Source organism: Oratosquilla oratoria, chromosome 37 (assembly GCF_046742065.1).
Source record: "Oratosquilla oratoria isolate Oo_2021 chromosome 37, ASM4674206v1, whole genome shotgun sequence".
Classification (NCBI taxonomy): Eukaryota; Metazoa; Arthropoda; class Malacostraca; order Stomatopoda; family Squillidae; genus Oratosquilla; species Oratosquilla oratoria.
Window position 1 is genome coordinate 28,067,504 of NC_134813.1, and position 13,083 is coordinate 28,080,586.

General features: G+C 37.4%; 1 protein-coding gene across 1 annotated transcript; it reads right to left on the reverse strand.

Annotated features, from left to right (window-relative positions):
- Positions 1-644: 644 nt before the first annotated feature.
- On the reverse strand, positions 645-10,393 carry LOC143019586 (vitellogenin-like). The gene is made up of 14 exons (XM_076175363.1): positions 10,254-10,393; positions 9,652-10,085; positions 8,436-9,536; positions 8,185-8,335; positions 5,875-7,635; positions 5,520-5,777; positions 5,234-5,406; positions 4,463-5,058; positions 3,957-4,341; positions 3,270-3,851; positions 2,612-3,145; positions 2,127-2,511; positions 1,658-2,022; positions 645-1,535 (listed from the first exon to the last, which is right to left on the reverse strand). Exons 1-14 carry the CDS (start codon positions 10,306-10,308, stop codon positions 795-797), a joined length of 7,521 nt encoding a protein of 2,506 aa, XP_076031478.1. The 5' UTR covers positions 10,309-10,393; the 3' UTR covers positions 645-794.
- Between the last annotated feature and the right edge of the window lie 2,690 nt (positions 10,394-13,083).

Here is a 13,083-nt window from a genome sequence, read left to right on the forward strand (position 1 = left end):
CGTAATGGATTTAAAATGGAAAAATTTATATCTAAGAAGGAAATAGGCAAGAATTGGTTTACTAATAGGGTAGTCAACGAATGGAATAGACTTAGTAACCATGTAGTAAGCGCTGAAACTATTAGTTGTTTTAAGAAGCGGTTAGACAACTTTATTGATGGGGATGACAGGTGGTGATGGATATGGAGCTGCCTAGTGTAGGCCTTATTGTCTCCTGCAGTCTCCTTCATTCTTATGTTCTTATGTAGTTGTAGTACAACTTTATTGCATTGTATTCTAAAACCAAAGATGGAGGTAAGATTCTAGAGATATGAATATTATAATCAAATTGACTAACGTGGATGTTAATGAAGGATGATAGTGTGCTTTGTTGAAAAATCTACTACGTATTTACTATATAGAAAATAAATCTAAGGCCGTCAAAAATGCTTAAGAATGGTAAAGTAGTATCAGACTGAATCACGTCTATGAAAGTATATTAAGATTATTTCCGGTATGAAATATATTTATATATCTGGCAATTGTGCTCTCAATGTATCGTCTCAGTGACCAAAATACACTTCTTCTCAACAATCAGCTTATAAGAAACCTTTCGGCATGCACGACATTAGGCTAAAAGGATTATATACAAAGTGTTTATTCGTTTTTTTATTTGCTGGTTTTAGTTTTTATGTACATTTATATATTTTCTACTTCGCCTATTGATTAATAATTTAAATGGCAAGGTATCTTTTTGTGTATGATATTTAACGCTGATCATTACTGACTTCCATCATAGGTGTGAAGCAAAAGGCTTAACATGAGTCCACTTGCCAGCTCTTGAGGAAAGTAGGGGCATCGGGTGCAAGTTCGCCGTTGGACATCATCATGTCGTCACCCTGGAAGTTGTTCAAAGTACCCATTAGACCTTCCAGGCGACCCAGAAGCTCAGCGCTGGCATAGAGCTGGAAGGTTGGCGAGGATTTGGACACGATCAGGTAAAGGCTTCTTCCTCTTGCAGTCACCTCGTCGGTATGTTGCGAAACAGTGGCGTAGGAGTCGATTGACGCTCTTTCTTCTGTTTGCTCCTGATCGTCGAAGTAAACCTTGTACTCGCTGTCGATGATAATCTTGTGCCGCCCATTGTCGACAGTGATTCCAAATTCGTACTTGTTCTCAGGCAAGACTCTGACAGTAACATGATCGTAGCCATCAGTAGTCAGGATATATTGACATGGGGTCACGGGCAGTTTCAGCATCATTCCATCGAAGGTGTACATTTTCCCATCTCCATAGTATATTGCAGGAGAAGATGTGAGGGCATTGAAGAACTTGTACTGCATAGGAATCAAGGTTTGGAAGAGGCCAATCAAGTTCTTCCATACAGGAAGTCTAGGAGAAACTCCGTAGGGGACCGTTGTTAAAGAATACACAGGACGGTTGAGAGGAAGAACCAAGTGAAGTCTTCCTTCCTTCTTGCTATAGTTGAGTTGAAGAGTTTCCTCGAGAAGTTGGTACAGGAAACGAAGCACTTCTTCTGCTTGAGGGATGTTTTCCTGGAAGAGAATGAGAGTTGAGCTTACAAAATGAAAATCAATATTCACGCTTAAAACAAATACAGTGTTCACATTTAATCTCGTTACTCCAAAAATTTTAGAACCAGTGAAGTAACACTTACGAATCCAAAGCTGTGAAGGAACGACTCGATGAACTTGCGGATTAATGGTCTCTGCATAAGCCTTCTGTATACTTTGTTAGCATCAATTTTGATGTCTTGTATAACATGACCCAGGATGTCGATGACAGTTTCCCATTCCTTGTGATACAAAGTCTTGATGTTGTTCATTTTATCGACTGGGTTATATTCACCGTTGACGACATTCCACACATCGACGATAGCTTGGTATTCTTGTGGATATTCCTCCTGCAATCTTTTCGCTAACTCCTCGATCTTCTCCCATAGGGAGGTGCCTATAAGAGTCTTCATCATGGTCTCTGGGGTCAGTTGGTTTTTCTCGTACAGGTCCTTCAGTTGAATTAGAACTGGGAAAAGAAAATCGTGATTTTAAGCATTTTACCGAGATCGATTATCTTAAAGAGACATTTGCAAGCATTCACTAAGAGTTGTTGCACATTCTTTTACTCACCCGTTCTGGTTTGCACAAGGGTTTCCATTATTTCAGATTGGTAAGCTTTTGAGATTTTGGACATAAATTCCGCATATTCGGTGTAGATTTGAGTTATGACCTCGCTGGCATAATGGTAAGCCTCGTGAGACTGAGTTATGATTGTGTGTAATTCGTTGATTAAAACTTGGAAAACGTGATAAAAGTCGGGAATCACTTCATCCTTACGAAGGTCCTCATAAATGTGCAAAAATTCGTCGCGGAAATAAAGCAAAACCTTGTCCGCTTCAACAATAGGCAATTCTACACTTTGGCTTGCAGCATCTTCTTCCAGTTGATGATAAATGGATTGCCACCACTGAATGAAAGTTTCTACTTGAGTTTTAATCGTTTCCATAATCTCCTTCTGCAATAAGAGAGTAAGATGGTCAGATAAATAGGACAATATAGAATAAATTTCTACATATCATCAAAAGATACTATTATCGGAGCACGTAGATACAAACCATGTTTTCTTCTACTTCTTCGTGGTGATAATGACCCTCCAGATCCAGAGTAATGGGGGACGTTAGCTCGGCCTTGATACCAACGACATTAGCAAACCTGTCGAGTTGATTCTCCCAGGGTTTTTCGACCTTAAGGTCCAATTCAATTTTGCCAGGACTCCTCCATCCGGCGTTCAAGAAGTACTTTTTATTATTTTCGTCGCCTTTCTTGAAAGCCACAATTTCTGCATGAGCGGGATAACAGAGGTGGCTCTTGATTTCGTATTCCTGAGACTGCAGGACATAATGTGTGTCAAGGTTGAGTCCATGACAGTGATTTGTCTCTTCGGATCGTAGGTTGGTGGAAATTTCCATGTCAATGGAAGGTGTTTTCAGTTTGGCCGATAGAATACCTTCTTCTGGGACGACTCTTTCGTACTTCAGGGCAATGGATTTTCGTGGTACTGCGGGATCATATGTATAGTGTAGTTCAATGCCTTTTGTCGAGGGTGTCAGTGCAGTGTCAAGAACTATTGTAGGGCTGAACTTCAGAGCCTGAATTGATAGGAAAAGAACATACATTAGTAATTACGGGTGAAAGTTATACTGAATTTTATTTTTCAAAAAACAAAAAACAAAACAAAAAAAACTAAGAGTTTCACTTGTATGATGAGCTTACCTTTGCAGATACGGATACTTCGGTTTTGTAGCTTCCTTCTGATTTCTTGGTCCCCTGCAGAGTCAGGACGATCATATCATCATGAGTCTGGAAGATGTCCAGCTCGAGAGAGCCTACTACGGCCAGTGGGGAGAATCCATACTCAGCAGAAACCAGGATATCCTTGGACAGGCCAGGGTAGCTGACTTTACCTTCAATTCGTGTTCCTTGTGTGCCTCGAACTTCTTTGGTCACCACATTACCGGAAACCTCAAATTTGTCTTCACTCTTTTCCTTGTTGGTCCAGAGTTGGACTGATGCCTTGGTCGAATCCAATCTGGTCAAGGCCTCCAGAGTGCGGGAAGGTGTCTCGATTTGCACGTTCCATGCAAGAGGTTCAGGCTGGGAAATCCTTATGTTGAAGTACGTTTCGTCGTTCTTAACCATTTCAAGACGCATGGAACCGTCTTCCTTCTTCTCGGACTCGATACTACTAATCTTACCTGCGTAGTCGAAAGTAATTTTGGCCTCGAAAGTGTTTTCCGTAAATTTGCTCAAGATGGCCACTATGGGCTCCGGCAGTTTGCTCTTAGAGATATCAGCCTGTGCAAGGAAGAAATAAGAGGGGTATTAGATGGGGACTTATACACAAGTAATTAGAGAAGGAAATTACATTCGACGAGGTCTAGAACATGCAGAGTTGCATACCTTGAAAAGGACTTCTCTTTCATTTTCAGTATTTTTGTAATGCGCATGGATTACGGAAACAATTTCTTCAATCTCAGGTGACTTCAGTGTGAGACCGGCATCCAGTTTGTAGTTCATAGGTTCATGCAAGTACTCATGATTATATTCTCCTTTCCATTCGTAGATGTTGTCATGTATTGTCTTGAAGTGAATGAGAGTTCCCATAGATGATTTGTCGTTAGAATGAGTGTGCTTGTCGAGGAGAGCTCGGATATTCAAAGTTTGCTGGGCAGGTGTGGTCCAAACCAAATCAACTTCATTATGGCCTTCAAATATACGAAGAGGTGAAGCTAGTTGCACCTTCAGGTTGTACTGATGGGGTTCGCCTCTCCAAACAACACCGCCACTGTAAAGAGAAACAGATGGAGAGAAGACATTAAGGGAAAACTACCTTTGCTCTTGATTATATTGCACAAGAAAGGTCGTCTTTAAGATGATCATCAAACCTGCACTTTTAATCAACTTACTGCATAGTGAGAGGACCGCCTTCAGGGAAGTCGTAATTAGTCTCGATGCTGATCTTCTTTGACTCATCATTTTCGGCATCCCAAAGAAGGTCAGATTTAATAACTTTACCCCTAAAGTCTTGATCTATGAAACCTTTAATCCTTTGTCGGTAGCTTTCTTGTGGGAACATGACACTGTTAAAATTGATATGAATCGTATCCTTAGATAGATGGAAATCTGCCTTGGTGTCTGTTAGCAAGAAGAATGCAAAGCTAGTTTTTATGTCACTCTCCTCCTCAGAAATGAGTGTCCTATCAACCATGGAGTTGAGAAGAATGCCGGTGGGGTCCCTCAAATCGACGACCATTTTTTTTACTTTGTTTGAATTTTCCATAACAGTTGTAAATTTATGAGGTCCCTCGCTGAACCCTGTGATTTCAAGCTCCATCTCCTGAAGCCACTTCTTGTTATTCAGGATCAGCGTGACAGGGCCCTTGACTTCGTATACAACTTGGTCATTGTGCATAAAAGTGGTCACGACGTCGTACTTGGATTCCTCAACGGGATCGATATGTCCAACAATATCCAAACGTTCAGTTAGTTTGGGTATGTGGAACTAAGAGAGAAAAAAAAATGGAAACTCGATCACATTTAGGAAATAACGTCATATTCTAGTTCATGAATTACAGCTGTTATCGACATTTTGGTCAAATATTCCCTAGCACCTCTAAACAAATTCAAAAGATTTGTAGACATATATTTGCATAATCGTTAATATGAAAATGCTTTACCTGTAGTTTGGTTTCGTAGGATAACTTCTCAGCCTCATTCTTCATGAATGATGCCAAAATATAAATGATTTGCTCAGTGGTCTTTCTATTTTCAAGATCCCAAGTGACTTTCATTTCTGTTCCACCATGTTGCACCTTATTAAGTGATCGCAGTTCGACCTCACCCAGGATAACTATGAAAAAAAAATTGAAGGAATGTCATGATGACTTTCTACTTCTCGGAATGTACTTTCACCTTCAGCAAGGCAATAGAGTAGTCTACCAGTTTACCATACAATAGCCTCACCTGTGGTATCCATATCAATGTTGAAGTTCATGGGGAAAGTACCGCTCTTCTTAGTAATAGTTTCAATACCAATATACGTGCGTTCTCCCTTCATTAGGCTACACTTGGTGGACCATTGGGCACTGTCTTCAGACTCTTCTATAGTTCTGATGTGTTCGTGTAGTTTCCAGGCTAATACTTCAATATCTACTTCCCATTTGCGAATGTTGTCTATGCTCGGTATGTGAAGGAGATAAGAGAATCGCACATCTATACCGGCTGCAAAGAAAACAGAAAAGATGTGACTGTGACTCCATTTGTATAAATGGATTATTTTGTATCATATTCATAGAAATTTAGAATCAAATCAGCCTACCTTCAATATCAATTTGAATGAAATCCCTCAAGATGTTGTTGGTTCTGACTGTGACATCGATATTAGTTAATTTGTCTTGAGTAGCAGTAAGCCAAGACGCTTCGAATATTTGCGACTCAGGCTGGAAGGTCCAACTGGGGCTGTAGTAAAGAATGAGACCCAGCTTCTTGTGATTATCCGTTCTTTTGATCTGGAGGTCAGTCTTGAAAGCGTGGGCGTATTCGTCGGCCATATTTATTAGCTTGTACTTCCACAACATTTCCAGGGCCTTGTTCTCAGCATCGTTGACAAAGGTGGTCTGAGCAGAATACTCCAAGAGTGTGGAAGTGATGGAAACAAGTGCAATATGAGAGTTGTCTTGCTTCGTATAGGATATCTTGGCCTTACATTCACGAGGGATGGAAGATCCAGGAGTATCTACGACGAAGTCGATAGCTTTGTTCTCAACTTCGTTGGTCAAGGTTGCCGTAATTGCGTAGCCTTCCATCGAAGCTTCGGCTTTTTCTGCAGTAAGACTGAATTCAAGTGGTTTGCCAAATGGCATGGAATTGCTATGAAGAGGATCGGGGAGATTGAGGATATAGCAGAACCGAAGACCGAGTGGGTTTTCAAAGAAATCGGTGCACTCATTCTTTTCCACAAGACGAACATCGTTGATACCTTCAGGAAGGATTTTATGCTCTGGGTTTTCGTTTAGTACTTGGATCTTTTCATTGAGCATATAAGTTTGACTCTTGAATGAAATGATGTCCCACTTTTCGGGGAGGTCCCACTTGATAGATAGGGCTTCTCCCTTCTTGAGATCGATCCTGATCTTTCCACCATGGGAGATGTGGAGATTGTTCTTCATCTTGATGCCATGTTTGAGTACAGACTTGAATCCAACGAAGCCGTCGAGCTCTACATCTAAGCCTGGTACAAGTTCTATGAAGGCCTGTGGGTTGTCACTGGAAATTATATTCTTTACGTCGACCTCAGCATCCACGTCCAGACTAAGAACTGCTGCTCCACCCAGGTCCAAGTGAAGCGGGATTCCTTGCATGGTAGGAATGGTGTAGTCCAAATCGAAGGGAAGAGTCCTGGCCGTCTTTATCTGAGTCTTGGACATAGCTTGGTCCAAGAAGGCGAATAAATCACTAATAATCATATCCACGTCGATGTTTTTGAGTTCAGAGTTCAGAGAGGCGAAAGAGACTTCCTGACCAAAGAGACGGAGGTACAGGTCAACATGGGGCTGTTTGTCTTCGTGTTTGCGAGAGCGCACGTTGGTTTCCAGGAAAGTTTCGACAGCTGGGAATTCGACGCTCCTCTTAGACCTGAATGTTTCCATCAAATAATCAGCAATTTTGAATCCTCTGCCTTGAACAAAGTTCGAAATGTCTCCGATGATATGGTTGAAGGGAGTAGACTTCAGATATCCTTTGGGACCAAATACATCATCCACAAGTGAGTTGAAGCCCTCAACCCTGGCACCTACTTCCGCCAAGTTCATCATGTTTCCAAGTGTGTCGACCGTGACGTTGAAGTTAAGGGAGCGTGGAAGGACCGACTTGCGGGAATAGACGAGATTGGAGTCGATTTCGGCTCCCAGACCAAGAGTTCGGAAGAAATAAGAGAGTTCCGTGTTTCTCGAAAACTTTCTGATGTCTTCACTGTAGTCACCGGGGAGGACAGTACTGGAGAGGAGGTAACGGAGGTGGTCCTTGTTAGGAGAATCTGTTTCCTGAAGATTCTTCAGATGAGTGAGCACCAAACTGCGCACTGTAAAAAAAAATATAATACAATTTTCATGTTAACTCGATATGTTTTACACTCATTTACACATACATGTATACATAAATGTTGTACATACATACATATATAGTCTACATACACATTGTATAGATGTACGCTTATGTATAACTATATATATATTCGTGTATATGCAATTATATGCATATATATATATATATATACATATACATGTATATGTATATGTATATGTATATATATATGTATATTTTATATGTATATGGATATGTACATGTATATATATATGTACATGCAAGTGGTCTACTTTGGATATGTATGTATATATATATATATATATATATATATATATATATATATGTATGTATGTACATACGGGTACAAGTACTACGTCGGCCGGGTTCAGGAAGCAAGTTCCTCAACAGCGTGGATAAATGACTGAAGGACACAACAAGAAGATATAGTGTCCTATTTGTGGATAAGAAAAGTGAACCTAGAATTGCTAAAGAACACCATTTCATAAAATTTATGCATGTAACCCTGAAATCTGATATAACGTACCCTGAATGTTGGTTTCCTTGATTGCAGAGTCGATGATGTGTCTCATCTCAGTCATATCGTCAATACAGCGGATTGCATTAAGGTAGGCTGCTGATCGTATTTCGGTTTCTTCCTTCTTGTCATAGTAGTGGTGCAACAACTCACGTGGGTACTAGAAAAGGTGGGTAAAGCTGAGTGTGCGTCTTCCTCTTTCATAACTGGATTGAAATAAGTAAATAATGTGTGAAGAAAGCCATTGTTTTGGAACTTACCCATAAGTTGCAGGGCACTTTCCTATAGGCCTGGGCGGCCACGACGCGAACCGAAGTTTCAACACTGACATCATGGATGCATTGCTTGATTGTGGAAGATACAGGTTCGGGGATGTATCCTACGTTACCAAGTGCCTTAAGGAGGAGTTTGGCATGTTCGCGTTCCTCGGGTGTAGCTCCGTGGCATGTCTCGGCAAGCTTACTGGTGGCCAGCATGATGATCTCATCGACGAGCCCTTCCTCTCTGTATCTAGGGTGTTGGCGGATGTAGGTACTGACCATGGAAGCAGCTGCCAAAAGGACGGTCTTAGGGGGATGGTCCATCGTGACTAGAGGGGCGAGTGACTTGATGGCGAAGGCATTGGGACGGGGCATCATGTGAAGGGCTGCGGCGTAAAGGGCAGTTCTTCCTGAGGAGGCCCTTCCTTGCGAAATCTCTTCCACTATAACGGGAACGGCTCCAGACTCACTGAGGAAGGCGATGGCGTCGAGGTACATCTGTTCGAGCTTGTGCCAGTTGGGGCAGTAGGCGCCAGCACGAATATTGTCGAGGATAGCCTTGACGTGAGAATCAGGAGCATGGCGGAGCAGAGTCATTCCATGGTAGACAAGGGCGGCTGTCTCAGACTCGACAGTGTTTTCGACCTTGGCGCAAATGTCTTTGGTGATCGCGTCGAGTCTGGGAACAACAGTGTCCCTCTTCTTGGGAGTGGTGAAGTCGAACTTGAGCTCTTTCTTAACCAGGTGGTCGGACGAGAAGGTGAGGAGGGCAGGGTCCACCTCTACCTGGGACTCGAACTGAAGGGTGGCCTTTTGTACAGCCTTGATGTGTTTGTAGACGCCGTACATGGGTTTGAGGATGTTGGTGTCAGTACACTCGATGGAGGTGTAGAGACCACTCTGGATGTTTTGCTGACAAGTCGAGCTGGATTCCTCGAGAGGAAGAGGCATGTTGAGCCAAGGTAGGTTGTTCATCGTTTCAGACGGACGGTAGAAACGGTCCTCGCACCTCTTGTTGTCCTTCTCCTTGACCACTTGCACATCAGTTTCGGAGACGGGAGTCAGGGTGTAGCTGGTGGGGCACTTACCCTGGATGTCTCTCTGAGGAAAGAAGAATGAGATCGGTCAGAGCTACAATCTTGTTAGATCTTGGAGAGGAGCAATCTCCGATGTAGTTGACTGAAAAATTGAAGAGTAGAGCTGTAGTTAGCCTTACCTCTGTGATGGTGGTTTCCTTGTTGACCTCAGAGAAGGAGGGAAGAGTGTTCTGGAGGTAGGAGGCCACACTCATCTTGGCGTTGACGGACCACGTGTCGTCCTCGGGGTCGACGCACACGTGCTGCACTCGCCCGTCCATGATGGCCATCATGAGGGGACGCTCAGACACCTTGCCCATCTCTGGCACGACGCTCGCGTCCTTTCCGTTCATCTGGAACTCCTTGATGGTGATGGCCACGTCGCAGGGCGTGAGCATCGACAGTTCGACCTTGGAGTTCCATTCGACCCGGGTGTTTGCGTTCTCCACATTCTCGAAACGAAGGTTGGACTCCCCATGCTGTTGGTAAACATAAGTGTGTCCAGGGGCGTAGCTGAGCTTTTGAGTGCCAGTTACCGGGCACTCTGTGGAGCAACGCACTCCTTCATAGGTGGCTGAAAGAAAGTATTGAGAAAAGTGTCACTTGAGACCACATTAAAAGGCACCCTAGACCCTTCCCTCTATCATAGAATATATTTTCGAGTAACTAAGCTCATAACAAAAAGTGTCGATGCTGATTCTGCTTTGAACAGCAGCATTCAGCAGTAGTTTTGTAAGCCTACCCGCACGAGCAGCCAAGGCGAAGGAAAGGATCGTGATTAGGAACAAGCGCGCCATGGTGTCCGTCTGAAGACCCCACCAAGACTGATGCTCGAATCGTTTCCACTGCTATATATACGGCGAGTTGCGAGGCGATATAACGACCTTAGCAACCACCTGATTTGAATGTATGATAAGGTGTACACTCATGATCTGGAAAAAATAAAAAATATATCTTTGACAATTACTGATAACACAACATTTTAGTAAGTGGAAGAACGTGTTTTATATTATATTATATGTATTCATTACATTATGTGTTATATATTATGTTATATATTATATATCATATATTATATATCATATATCATACATTATATATTATATATTATACATTGTATATTATATATTATATATTATATATTATATATTATATATTATATATTACATATTATATATTATATATTATATATTTTATATTATATATTATATATTATATATTATATATCATATATTATACATTATACATTATACATTATACATTATATATTATATATTATATAATATATATTATATATTATATATTATATATTATATATCATATACTATATATTATATATCATGTATTATATATCATATATCATATATTATATATCATACATTATATACTAAATACTATATACTATATATTATATATTATACATTATATATTATATATTGTATGTTAGATATTATATATTGTATATTATATATTATATATCATATATTATATATTATATATTATATATTATATATTATATATTATATATTATATATTATATTATATATTATATTATATATTATATATTGTATATTATATATTATATATTATATATCATATAATATAAATTATGTATTATATATTATATATTATATAATATATAACATATGTTACATATTATATATTATATATTATATTATATATTATATATTATATATTATATATTATATATTATATATCATATATTATATATTATATATTATATGTTATACATTATATTATATATCATATATCATATATTATATATCATATATTATATATTATATACTATATATCATATATTATATATTATATATTATGTATGATATATAATATATTATATATTATATATTATATATTATATACTATAAATTATGTATTATATATTATATATTATATATTATATATTATATATTACATAATATATATTATATATTAACTATCACATATTATAGATTATATATCATATATTGTATATTATATATTATAGATTATATAGTATATATTATATACTATATACTATATATTATATATTATATATATATTATATATATTGTATATTATATATCATATATTATATATATTATATTATATATATATATATATTATATATTATACATTATATATTATATATCATATATTACATATTATATATTATATATTATACATTATATATTATATATCATATATTGTATATCATATATTATATATTATGTATTATACATTATACATTACATATTATATATTATATATCATATATTATATATTGAATTTTATATATCATATATATTATATATTGTATGTTATATAATATATATCATTTATTATGTATTAAGTATTATATATTATATATTATATGTTATATATACATTATACATTATACATTATACATTATGTATTATGTATTATATATTATATATTATATATTATATATTATATATATTATATTATGTATCATATATTATATATTATATATTATATATTATTATTATATATTATATATTATATATATTATTATATATATATTACTATATATCATATATTATATATATTATTATATATATATTATTATATATTATATATTATATATCATAAATTTCATATTATATATATTTATGGTAATACGCATAAGGACGCACCAGATAGTGAAAATAAAATTATGAATTCAAACAATGGGTCACTGGAAAGGAAATTAATTCACTCATTGGCAACAAACGATGATGATCTTTCACAGCTCAATAGACATCTATTAAGAGATCAATAAATTGGTCCACGGGATGAAAAATAAATATCAGATAATTGGAAGAATGGAGGAGAACTACAAAAAAAATACAAATGATAATAAACTAATGATGAAAACGAACATGTTTGCAAGAATAATAGTTGAAAAATGTAAGCAACAACAACAACAACAACAACAAAAGCGTCCTAATGGTAAAGTTCAAACCTATATAGAAAAGGCAAAACAAACTTGGAAAGGACATCTGATACCGAGCTTTGATGATAAACAGAAGATTTAGAAAAACAGAGGTTTTTTTTAACAAAGTGCGATGTTTATGCCAAAAATGAAATTATGTCATGTATCCATAGATGATAATGATGACAACGAATATTATCCTCTTGAACAAATTGTTGCATTTGAACTGAAGGAAACAAAAAAATTATTTTCTTCGTGAAAAATATGATTCAGAAAAAATTTGGTAAAATTACTATACAAAGAAAGCATGTTTATAAATACCCAAAGTATTTGCGAGACAGGTAAAAAATATTATATCACCCTGTAAGAAGCTGGTAGGAAAGAGGGTAGAAAGAGGGGTAGAAGACGGGTGTTGCATCTTACAAGTAGGTTGTTTGTTAATAACAGCCCGAGCGAGCTTTCCGAGTTCGCTTTTCCGCTTTGTGTAGGTAATAAGATATTGCTTGTAAATAACAGACCGCGAGCTCGAATGTATATTTGTATGTTGTTGAGATGACATTTCTTTGTAACCTAAGTGAGAATTATGCAGAGACTCGAGATTATTCTAAGTAAACAATATTGCCGTAAAGACTTGAAA